At 37.6% G+C, this 13,297-nt stretch overlaps 1 protein-coding gene across 1 annotated transcript in view; it reads right to left on the bottom strand.

The window, feature by feature from the left end:
* The window catches only part of Dmd (dystrophin), a 1,847,711-nt gene that overhangs the window by 680,034 nt on the left and 1,154,380 nt on the right, over positions 1-13,297 (bottom strand). Inside the window, 1 exon segment of the mRNA XM_038316167.1 lies at positions 11,141-11,249. Coding sequence (XP_038172095.1) covers positions 11,141-11,249 — 109 coding nt within the window.

Genomic DNA, 13,297 nt, shown 5'->3' with positions numbered 1-13,297 from the left:
AGAAAAGTAATTGTGGCAAGTATCTCTTAAGGAAGCTATAAAATTGAACAGAACAATACACAAAGAATATTTAGCCAATGTCTGCTGTAGAGCAAGACATTAATGCACACTAGCTCTAAGATAAATATTAGGTACATTTGGATCAATGGAAAAACCAGAGGGATAATTGACATAAAAGTGGGTATTATTTTTTAAAACAGTGTGATCTGCCTATGTAATATTAGAATCGAATGAAACAGTGGGATTGTAGAGACCTTCTAACAGAGCTAAACATGGAGTGACAGTGTTGTTTTTACCCGATTTACATAAGACCTTAGTTGGTAACACACAGTTCCTTTAACATGCTCAATATGAAGCATTTACTCATCCAGATAATAGACATAAATCCATGCATTTAAATGTTCCTCAGAGTCAGAGATCAAGATAGAAATCCTTAGAATCATAGAGATTTGTGTCTATAAACTTGCTTATTATATTCACATTCAAGGAGCTTAGAAGGGGTACTGTCAGCTTTCAAACCAGAATCTTTTCATTACTTCTCCCTGTTGGGGTTGTAGAGCATGCTGTGAGTGACCTCCAGAGATTCCTCAAGCTGTATGCAGACAGCAAATTGAATCGGAATGCTTTATTAGACACGTTTGTCTTTCAGCTAGTGGGAGTGAATGTCAACTGTACTGGAAAACATAAGATTTCTTGTGAAACTAGGTCCTGACCTTGAACAAAACTCTTAAATCGAAGTGTACAATTCAATTCTGAGTCATGTCCTTATTTGTTAAACATAGCCAGTTTAAACGTGGGTGGCACACTTTTTCTTAGACAAATAAGACTGAGCATGAAAAAGAAAGGAACTTCTCTTTTGATCATGCTGGACATCGTAAACAAGATGTTTATCATCAAAACCATAACACTAAAGCACCTTGGCTAAGAGATAACTTTTCTCGTCAACTTTAGTATAAGATAGAAAATCACCTTCTCCACTTTTAAGCCACAGTAAAAATAACAGAATGTTTATACCTTTTACATAAATTTCTATAATAATAAAGAATAGTCCTGGAAATAAAATTGAAGTTAAGAATCAAATTACTTTTTTAAACTTTCAATATTTCACTCTACATATGTACTACTTGGGTCCTCCCCCTTTTTGTGACAGGTCCTGGAACTCACTCAGTAGACCAGACTGACCTCAGACTCACAGAGATCTGCCTGCCAAGTGCTGGGACTGAAGGCATGTGCACCACCTGGGGTCTTCCCTTTTTAATGTTGGGGATCATTGAGATTTTGAAGGCATGATAAATTATTGCTGAAGCAGGACCTGAGGTGTCATTCATTAGTTTTGCTATATTTTTCTATTGCAGGTAGGTCTATACTATAATTTGGGCACTGGTATAGTTAAAGTTATAACAATGGTACCTAAAATATTATGATACTTATGCTGAGTACACAGTGAACTCATTTGGGACTAGCATGTTGTTAAAGATAAATATTTCCTGGCAAATAATAAAATTTAGGGGTCAATATTGTTTTAGAAGAAGATGACGAGTAAAAATGTTATCAAATTAGAAATCAAGACACAGTTATGAAAATGAGTTATGGGATGAAATGTTTAGATGTGGCCTGGTGACTTGCATCCAAATTACAGGACATCCCTCTTTGATAAGTACTATAATTTAGTGGAGGTTTTTGTTTGTTTTTATTTTACATTCTGCCTGCAGTTTTCCCTCTCTTTCCTCCTCCCAATCCTCCCACATAACTCCTCTCTGTTCCCACCCCTCCCAAATATACTCTTCATTTCTCTTCAGGAAAGGGTAGGTCTCCCATAAGTACCAACAAAACATGGCATATCAAGTTGCAGTAAGTCTAAAGAGCTCCCCATGTATTAAGACTGGGCAAGGTGACCCAGTATGAGGAATAGGGTCCCAAAAGCTAGTAAAAGAGTTGGAGACAGCCGCTGCTCCCACTGTTAGAAGTCCCACAAGAAGACCAAGCTACACAACTGTAACAATAATGCAGAGGACTGAGATCAGTCCAATGCAGGCTCCCTGGTTATGGGTTTTGTCTCTGTGAGCCTCTATTAGCCCAGGTTTGTTGATTCTGTAGGCTTTCTTGTGGTGTCCTTGAGCCCTCTGGCAATTCTCTCCCCTCATCTTAAGGATTCTCTGAGTTCTGGTCATGTGTGGGTTTACATATCCGTTTCCATTTGTTGATGGATGAAGCCTCTCTGATGACAATTGGGCTAGGCACCAACCTACTAGTATGGTAGAATATCATAAGACACATTTACATTGACTTTTGTTTCCTCCAGTCATATTTGGCTCCATCCTAGGTCTGTGTGTCATCAAGCCTGTAGGTTATGATGCTACATACAGTGTTATGGGTGGGCTTACAGTGTTATGGGTGGGCTTGCTCTCCTGTAATGGGTTTTGGGCTAGACTGGTCATTGGTTGGCTACTACTCCAGCACATCCCACAGGTAGGACAGATTGTGGGTTGCAGCTTATGTGTCTGGATTGGTTTCCCACTCTCTCCACTTGGAATCTTGCATGGTCACAGAAGATGGCCATTTCTGGCTATGTATCTGCTATTGCTGGGGATTTTAGGTGGGATCATCTTTGTAGATTACTGGGAGATTCCCTTGTGCCAGATAAGGCTGCTATGAACACAGCTGAGCAAGTGTCCTTGTGGTTTCATTGAGCATCCTTTGGTTACATGCCCAAAAGACTGATTCCCAGTTTTCTGAGCAACCACCATATTGAAGTTTTAAAACTGTATTTTAATATGTATATATATGTTTGGAGGTATGTGCATGTGAGTTCAGGTTCCCACAAACATCTGATGGATATGCTGGATCCCATGAAGCTGGAGTTACAGGTGGTTTGTTGTGAAGAACTCAGTGTGTGTACTGGGAACCAAAACTACTACTATGCAAAATCAGTACATGTTCCTAACTGCTAAGCCACATTCCCTGCCATGCATATGTTAGTCTTAACAAAATAGGATATAGCATTGAGATTTTGAAGATAAAGCTATTTCAGGATTGAAAAAGTGAAATATGTCAGTACATTGGGAAGCACTTAGATCAAAGCCATGGTGTAGAGGTTTGGGTTCAGATTGATCATTCGACAACTAAAGATTGTGATTGTTTAATATATCTAGTGTTATAATTTTATGGAAAGACTGACTTAAATCTAAAGTAAATTTAACTGTGAAGTTGTTGAAGACAAATATAGTAATGGTATATACTTTCAGAAAAGGGATATTATAGAGTTTATAAAATGACCAAGTCAAGCAACGATCAACAATGTCTAACACTTGAAAATTAAACAATACAGAAAATATACAGTAGGGTTGGGAAGAGACTATAGACATTAAAGTTGTTAGAAGCAGCTATTTTATTGATAATTTATGGGGCCATGCCTACTTTATACTACAAAAGAAACATCTGAGTAAAAGAGTTCAATGAATGAAGGAAGTCTAAGTCAACAGTGAAGAAAAATGCTAGTTTTACTGAGTTAATTAGAGAGTAAGTGGAATTAGATATTTGTTAGTGTTGAATATGAGTAGTGGTAGCATACTGCCTACTCTTCATTATTTAAGAAAAGAGTAAGAAGTTTTCCTAAGACTGCCTTTGAAAGAACACAGAGAGCCAGTACAAGGGAGTCAGTGACATAGACAGCTCCTAGAGCATTTCCAGAGATGGTGATCAAATGTCATTTCACCAAATATCACTCAGATTCTAATTTTTTTCTTATACCAAAATTTAATTTATTAAATTCACAGATTATAGTAAATAATATTATATTTAATTTTGAAAGTTTTTTTAAATTTATAAGAAATTTCACTTCTTATTTTTAACCTGAGTATCTCAAAGAAAAATTTTTCTGTCTGGCAATTTTATGCTACAGTATTCTTTGCCATGTTAACAAAAAAATAATTCAATTGAATTTCAACTTTATGAGTCAAAACAAAACAATGGAATAGTTTAGTTATTTTGTTCAGTGTAGTAAAACTAACACACACACACACACACACACACACACACATCTGAGAATCTGTTTTCTTCATTTTATTGAAAATGGTTTTTCTTTCTCATATATTACACATTCTGATTGTGTTTTTCCCTCACTCTACTCCTGAGCTCCTCCATTTACCCTTCATTTTGGTCTCTCATTAGAGAACAAACTAGACTACAATTTTTTTTCTCATTTTTTTATTCAAGATTTCCATCTCCTCCCCCTTCCCTCCCTTCCCTTCCACCCATACCCCCCACTATCCACCCCTCTCCAAAGACAAAGAGCCATCAGGGCTCCCTTCACTATGTTAAGTCCAAGGTCCTCCCAGCTCACAATTTTAAAGCTATACTTTAACTATACAAGTGTTACACCTTCCTTTTAGAAATCTGCTTTCTTAGACAGTAAAGTTATGTTTACTTTTAAAAAGTGTTAGTGAAATTTTAGACACCATGAGGAATACATGTTCAAGTCTTCCACTGTGAGCTGTTCTAGTTCTGGTCTTTGTTGTGGAGGAAGTTAAATAGTGTAAGGTTAAGGTAATTTTGACTCTTTATCATTTATTGGGGCTGCTCTTCTTCTTACCAGTTCAGACCCAAAAGTACAGCCCTAACTAGGAGTTGGTAATCAAGCAATTAAATTGCCAAAAGGTTAAGACAGGGAGAAAAAAGGGACCTCAATCATCACAAAATGGATAATTATCATCTAAATGCTGATGCTTTCACAAGCTATAACTGTCGGGATGCTAACAATGATGCCTTTGTGTCTTTCCAGTTAAGCACAGATCATTGTTGAAGAACCTGGCCTAAAACCAGGATCTCCCACTAAGAAAATATAATGATTTGCATCTGATAATGGGAACATTCCTGGGGACTGTCCAAGGAAGGCTTACTATAGTTACCACCTCTTTTATAACAAGTGACACATCTCCTAATATTTCAAACAGGCTCACCTCACTGATGCAGTCTAACAGTATTGAAAATTAGTTCCTTAATGACAAGATTTAAAGGGATTTTGTAGTTACTCAAAACTGTAAAGAATCTTGAGGATGATGCCAAAATGATTTTTTACTTTGTTAAAAAGATTCATGAGGGTCTGTATATCTTAAGGGTAAAATCTTTCTCCTAGTGTATTAAAATTGGGGGTAAGGTTCAAGGTTAATACAGTGCAGCTACAAAGCCAACCATGTGGCCTTTATAATTTTCAGTAGAGCAATCACATTTTAAAAATGCAGTACTGGTGACAGAACCCAGAACCTTGTGCATACTAGGTGGGTATCATATCACTGAGTACAGTTAACCAATGTGAAATTTTCATTCTTATTAAGGAAGAGTCAATGTATTTGGCTCCATGGGCACTGATTCGTTTTATCTTCAGGGTTCAATCAAAGTAGAATCAGCTGCAGAAACAACCCAAGCAGCCATGGATTCGGAGAGCAACTTCCCCCACTATTCTGAAGGCGATTGTGAGCAAAAGGGGTAGAAAAAAGAAGAACATGAATGTAGACCTCCCTTTCTACTGTCCTCTTTACTTCAGAATAAAAGCCCATTTTTTAGGTATATAGGGAGAGATGAACAGGACTGGAATTCAATGAACGTTAAACTGTTCTATTTTAGTTAACTTGAACCCCGTCTCCTATATCTGTGGCAGCATATAATTTTTAAGGAGGGGGAAAAACCATGGCTGTACCCTTCTTAGGCTTTGAAATAAGTAGGAAAGATTCTACTGGCTCCTTAGTATGTAAAATACCATATAAAAAGCAAGTGCATGGAGGGTAATGGGGGCTATGTTGAGGCCCATTAATGAAAGGGTACCAACTGAGCTAATACCCATGCTGAACTTTATAGATTTCTTCTCTTTAATTTTATTCTTTAGTTCATTTTGCTCTAACTGTTGGTTTTTCACCAATGCATTATTCAAAGCAATGGGAACCTTGGTGTACCTTTACATTTTGGTAGACATGACTTCCTAAATGGTTTAAGTAAGTTGACAGAGGGCACTGAGAGAACCAGAACTCTAAGTCAAATTGAGTAAAGCTCAGATGAGCTCACAGAGACTGAAGGGCCCCCTGCATCAAGTCCTCTGCATATTGATTATGGCTTCCAGTTCAGTGTTTTATCATCTGATTCTTGACTATGAGAACAGTGTGTCTCTTATCCTTGTGACTTCTCTTGGGATCTTTTTCTTTCTGTTAGTTTTATTTGTCCAATTTTAATGTGATGGTTTTATTTTATCTTATATTTTATTTTCTTATGTTTGCTTGTTTATCCCTCGGAAGTCTATTTTAATACATGTTTACAGAGTTGACCACATGACTGACAAAGCTCAAAATACATTTATCTCTTCTACACTGAGTGTTGACTTAGTTAGTAGCACAACTAAAATAAGAATTTAGGATATTTGGGGAGGTGAGGTAAGAGACGGTGCGTCTATGTACCTTGAATAGCCTGGAATTCTCTATGTACACTAGTCTGGTTTCAAACTCAAAGAGTCATTCCTGCTCTGCCTTCCAAGTAGTCAATACACCCAGTAGAATGGAGGCTATTTACTTCTGATACTGTACTTTCAGAATTGGATTTGAGTTCTGCTACCTCTAAAATTAATTACAGGAAGGATTGTTTTAATCAACACAAACCTCTATGAACAGGCTTTTTCTGTCACTGTACAACATTCAGTTTGATTATCATGTCTCTTTGTCCGGTACATAGCTAAATCAAATTTTCCCACTTGGAACATTCCTATTAGAATGTTTTCTGTGTGATTTATTTTGAAAATGCTAAGTGGAGTTCTGTACAGCATGAATGTTCTAAGGGCCAGCAGCTTGGGGATAAGAAACAATTCAGAGTGACATTTACCAACCAGATTTGCTGCCTCCTTTGCTACCATCTGTATACAGGGCCTTCAGACCAATGCTAAGTCCTATCTGGAAGGCTAAAACTATTCCTTATCTTCTCTAGAGAAACTTCATACAAGCATTGGCCATTCTCCCAATACTGCTAGACCCATGGAGTACTCTGCTGGATAAATATATTGCCTGGTTATTGTGATTTTCACCTCCTTGAATGTTGTTCCAAGTCCTTGGTCAGAAAAGACAGAAATTGATATGCTGGAATACAAGAAGTTCCTTTGGCAGTCACAACAATGGATTTCATTGGAACCCCCAGTGAGTTGCACAAAGCATAGGTGAAGTGGAAAACTTTCCTCAAGCAACCAAGGCCAGATGCAACAGTATTCAAACTGCATTCCTAAGACCAACCAGCATTGACCTCACTGTTGAACCTTTTCGAGGTATGACTTTTAACCTCAAACTTACTGGATCAGAAACTTTAGGTAGAAGGCTCATATTTTGCAGTTATAGTAGAATTGATGCTTTCCTTTTGCATGATGAAATTTGAAAACTACTGACATAGGGGCATTGGGTTCAAATCCAACATTTGTGTCTTTTGTTCGTCCCCCAATGTGGCACTTTATATAAAAAGATGGCTACCATCAATTCTCCTGTTCAAGCATGCCTGTTAACAATGTAACTCTTGTTTAAGGGATAATCATGATCCAATCTGTCATCTGACCCAAATAATAGGTGGGAAGTGATCTCCAATAGCAGAATGCATGCAGACAAGGCTGCAGGAATAGGAAAAACCACAGGTCTTTTCGAGAATTTTCTTGGGCTCTTATAAAAAATGAGAACTTTTCTATCCAACGAATTTCTCTGGGCCTATTTGAAAAAAAAATGAAATTGAACCATATGATACCATTGAGTGTTGCAACCTATAGTTGTTTAGAAGTTAATTGTATCAAGTGTTTTAAAAACAAAAACAAAGCAAAAAAACCCAGAAAGTTGTCTACTATGAGCCTGCTTCCTTATTCTAAGCCCACCCTCGCTTCTAAAACCTCCCTGAAGGATCCTAAGAACTGGACTTGAAAGTCCCTGGCTTCAATCATCAGTCATACACCAGGTTACCCACCCCTGAACGTGCTCGCCATCCAGTTGTACTGTCAAATAAGAGATTAGTGGAAGTAGTATATAAATGCCAAAATCTAGTCATCCTGAGATCTTTAAGCTTCCACCCTCCTCATCTTAGAAGAAGACAGTTTTGAGAGCATGACAATAAGTCAGATGAGTGATGTATGCCTACTAGAGTCTCTCCTAGCAGAGGGTGAGAGGATGTATGTAGAAGTGAGGATCTCTAGTGAACACCCACCTCGCAAACATCCAAAAGAAACAGTTTTGAGAATCTTCTATCTCATCAGATAGACAAATAATTGCATGCATATAGATTAGACTGGGTGGGATAATCACAATAACCATCCAGTTGATCACGTAACAAAATGGGAGAGTCACAAAATGCAAAAGTAAGCAATAATTACATTAGGTCACTACATTTTGGGGTAGTTTATGCAATAAGAGGTAATTGAGAACACCCAGATGTATAGGATCATCAAGCATATCAAGCACTCAAACACTTGTAGAGAGCATTGCCCATTTTCTTGTGAATTTGAACAATTTTTACAGCTTGGACAAGACCACTGCAATCATATTATATAATGAAGTCATAGCCACAGGGAAGCTTGCTTTAGTGTTTTAAAAAAGGCTTCTTTGGGAAAAAAATCAAATCAAATCGAATCAAAAGCCCATTTGAACCCCAGTCTCCACACATGTAAAGAAAAATATTCAGCCAGATGACAATTTCAATGATTTATGCCATGCTCAGCATCTAGGTTTCTAAGAACTTCAGAGAAAACTGATTTCAAGACACAATACAGGTCACTATTATCCCCCTAGAAATCTAGAGCTGCATTAACTCGCATTATACTACTTGCTGCTGTCTTTGTTTTAGAATTTCCACTGTGTTGTGGGGACAGAAAGAGAGTGTAGACACGGTAACATAACAAAACGCCAATTGATGTAATTGGGTTAGAATCAGATCTCTCTTGTTTTGTAGCTGTGTGTCCTTAATCTAGCAGATATTCCTTCTATGCCATGGAGTTTCTTACCTGTAAAACTGTTTGTGCGTTATCATATTTCCTTTACAACCATTTTGCGGATAAAAACCCAAGTGTAAGAAGATATGCATGCAAAGAGGTGGGGGCTTTGGGAACCCATCACAATAAATTATAAACCCTGCTGTACTGTAAATATCTAGGGAATAATAATCATATAATCAAATCATATTGGTACATTATATTTTTTAAATAGTGCAGTTTTAGATGAAATTACTATGTGTCACAAAGCCAAGAATACAAACAATTCTCAATTCTGATGAGTAAACTACCACAAGAGAAAAGCTGTCTTGGAATAAAAGCACATTCTGATTCCCTGTTGATACTTTTCACCCAGCATTTGTGTGTTTAGTATGCTGACTTTATGCCCAGTTTTGTCAGTTTGCTGGAGGAGATTAAAATCCCCTTTTAGAGAAGGTTCCTCTCTCACGTCTCCAACTTTGGCCCTAGTGCTGCCTACTCTCACGAGTGTCTCAGAGCTGAGGACAAGGCCAGAATTCTCGCTTGAAGTCATCATAGCAGGAGTGGAGGTGGGGGGCAAGGAGCCATAGATGGTGATGACGTCCTCACTGAGAGGGAAAATAAGAAGAGCAGGTGCCTGACAATACTGCCTTGCCTCCATGCTCTTTCTTGTTCTGTGGAGCCTCTGCTACAGGCTCAAAGTCCTTTGTGATTACCACCCCACTTCCATGCTAGTACCTTACTCGGTGTGGCGGCTGTGACCTTTTGCCCCCCCCCATCATAATTTCTGTACATACACAGACAATGTTCACTGTCTCACATCACCTTTCTGATGTTTTCAGGCCAGACTAGCTTGCCAAGCTACACTTCCGAAAACAATGGCCCCATCTCTGCTCACTTCCCCATTTTCTTCCCTTTACATTTTTCTCTGAAACTATGTTTATCATACTATAGTGTCTTCTGGGACACCTGGAGAGACTATTAAAATGTAGATAGGTTTGCAAGGGCTAGGGCAAGGGTTTGACTTTCTGTCTGTCTGTCCTAAGCCATTTGGCATTAATGTGTAGACTATCTCTCAGAGTACTTATAATTGAGATAATGCATTTTCTTTTCATTAGCTTTTCATCTTTCTCTTCCAGATTGACTGTGTTATGAAATGAGAGACTAACTTATTTTATGGAGAATTCTCAGCACTTTGCCTGATGCCTAGTACACAGAAGTTGCTCCATATGTATTGATTAAATAGATTAACTATATATGTTCTTATAAACCAAAACTTTCTTTAAATGTATTTCCAGTTAGAAACCCCATCCTACCATTTAGGAACACAGCATATTAAACAGGTTTTTATTGTTCCCTGGCTTTGATTATTCCTGTAAGATTCAGAGTACCTTAAGGAGAAATATAAACCCTTATTTTTAACAAGTTGATAAAAATATCATTCAATACATTATCTTCACATCTTCACAGACTATTGAACATGCCAATAACATCTAGAAAACAAACACCAATAAAGGATTGCAATTTTACAGAGAGAACCAAAAGTTAGAGTTCATGAAAGAAAATAAAAATGACATAATTTATTCACTAGAACCTTGATATAGTAATTTCAGTGCACCATGCTGATGAAAGCAAAAACAAACACAAATAAAACCCTACAAGGCTTGCACATCTTTTTCATTATATCTGTGTCATTACACCTTCAACTTGATGCTCATTCTTAGATGCTAGGGTCGTGGTGATTTGTTGAGTTTCCTTATGTAGAATCACCTTCAGCTTTAGTTAAAAACTAATCCCATAAATCCTCTGCCTCCAAAGAATCAGAAATACAAAGGAGAGGTCCTCTTCTGGCAATTTTGTATGACTCCACAAAGCCAGCCAGCTTTGATGTTCTTAAGGAACAAGCTAAAGTATCTTTTAAAGCCATTATGGCTTTTTTTACATGATCTCTTTTTTTCTTTGAAATTAGATCTTCAAAAAATACAGCCTGTAAACATCTCAGTGTCTAAGGGACCCACCCAAAGACCTTTTGCATAATACATAAAATAAATGTTTACTTCTTTCTGCAAATTCAGAAACCAATTTTCCTTTTCAGTCAGAGATAACCTCATAGCCATGGTTTTGAGCAAACAGCTAAAGCAAAAGTAAAACCCTGGGACACAATGTACTTACAGGCTCCAATAGTGGGCAGTCCAGGGACACGATCAGGCTGCTTTGTCCTCAGCTCCTGAAGTAAATGGTTTACAGCCTCCCACTCCAATCTCAAATCTTCTAACTTCCTCTTTAATAGAAAAAATACATGTTACTGATCTCACCAACACTTCTAATACAACTTACCTCATTGATTTATTAATTTATTTAGTGAGTATATACTTTATGAAGAACATGTCTATTAGTCTAGTTACCCCAGCTAAGTAAAAAAAAAAAAAAATGGGTGTCGTAGCTTGCATCTGTGATCCTGGGTCATTTGTGCAGGCGTAGGTGGATCCCACAAGCTCCTTGCAGTCATTCTAGCAAGTCCATGAACCCCAGGCTTAGTGAAAGAGCCTTCCCAAAATAATCCATGGTGGAGAAGTGACAGAGGATGCAGCCAGTACTGACTTTTGGCTTCCATGTGTGCACATATGAATGTAAACATCCACACATAAGCAGGTTCACACACATAAACACATACAAATGTAAATGAGTTGTAATTCTAAACTCTTTGAATTTAAGATTTTTAAAATTTTAAAGTCATGTCTCGTGAGAATGCTTGGCATTTAACAACTATGACTGTATATACATAGACATGGCTGTGGCCACTGTAACCGCACCATTTCATCCGATGTTTCCCTGTATAAATGCATATAATGTATGTGAAGCCTACAGGTGGACTTAAAATCTCAAATGTACGGCTTAGTTGCTGCAAAACACTGAGCAAGCATAAATTGATGCTCTCTGCTCAAATATTTTCTCAGAATTGACTCAGCTCATATTTGATTCTTCATAATAATTTCTGTTTCAATTGCTTATTTTGAATAGCAAATGAATTTGGATAATATGCTCAAATAATCATAAGGATGTATGCTATGGAGGCTTTTAGATGGAATCAAGGAGAATTTGGCTAAACAGAGAGTTTTAAGAGGTAGTTGGGAACAGGCCTAAGCTATGGCCAAGATTTTATAGTTAATAATAAGTCTCTGTGTCATTATTTTGGAACTTGCAGTCCAAAGAATTTCTGACTATAGTTGTCACACTCCTCGGAGGCCGTATATCCAAACAGAAGGGTAATGAGCAGTTGGCTCACTATCTGGCGAGGGACTAGGTGGAAACATTTGCCACAGCATGGCCCGCAACTTCACAGACTTGGGGCAGTTAATGCAGTTCCTAGCCTGTGACTGTGAGAAGAAGGCTAGGTAGGCTCTCACAGCCCTAAGGGAGGCAGAGCCAGCAGTCAGCACTATGTTCTGAGCTGAGCTGCAAAAGGAGCATGCAGATGCCTGGAAGGACTTTGCAACATTTTCCTGAGCCACAGCATGCAGAACACCAGATCCAGACTGAGAAAAACATCTAAAACAGGTAAAATATGCTTGAATACATGTTTAGGTGCTGAGGAAAGAAAAAAATGGGTATAGACAATCATTGAAAGAATAGTTTAAAAATAGTAAAGTGAGGTCTTTAAAAAGATAGTAAAGTAATATGAAAAGATCAATAATAAGATATAATAAGAAGAATGTAATAAGAAACACCATAACACAAGCCATCTGAATCCTGTAAAGTGATTTACTGATTTTGAATTTTATAAATGCTAATGACTAAAAAGCAACGGGTGCTTATACACCTGTTGTTGGATTGTGGAGAAACTACTACATTAATTCAGCCTATATATTTTAATAACATCTTAACTTCAGAATGGAAGTCGAGATATGTACTGTACTGGGAGAGAGGTTATGACTTTGTTTTCACGGGAAACATAAAGCTATGGGTTTCTTCAAAATTAATAAAGATCATATTTGACCAGGCAAGACCACCTGAAGATCATGGCTGCAGACATGAAGGAGGAAATTAAGAAAAACTACAAGACAGGCGATATTTATGCTGATCCCTTGACATACAAAAATCTCTGAGACTGGATGAGTCTGATAAGTCTTGTTGGGTGCAAAGTCCTCATAATTTATTTTTACATGGTATCCTTTCATGTGGCATGGATGAAGATCTATATTACAGTGTGATTATACAGCTCAAGCAGCCTTTTAAACTTGACAGATGCATTTTACCTGCTCAAACATAGAACAGAGAATCATCTTCTGCTAATTTACGCACACTGTTAGTGCATACTTGTGTTAATGC

This window comes from Arvicola amphibius, chromosome X, assembly GCF_903992535.2.
Source record: "Arvicola amphibius chromosome X, mArvAmp1.2, whole genome shotgun sequence".
Taxonomy (NCBI): Eukaryota; Metazoa; Chordata; class Mammalia; order Rodentia; family Cricetidae; genus Arvicola; species Arvicola amphibius.
The sequence above is the reverse complement of the archived record's forward strand: the minus strand, read 5'-3'. Positions and strand labels throughout refer to the sequence as shown.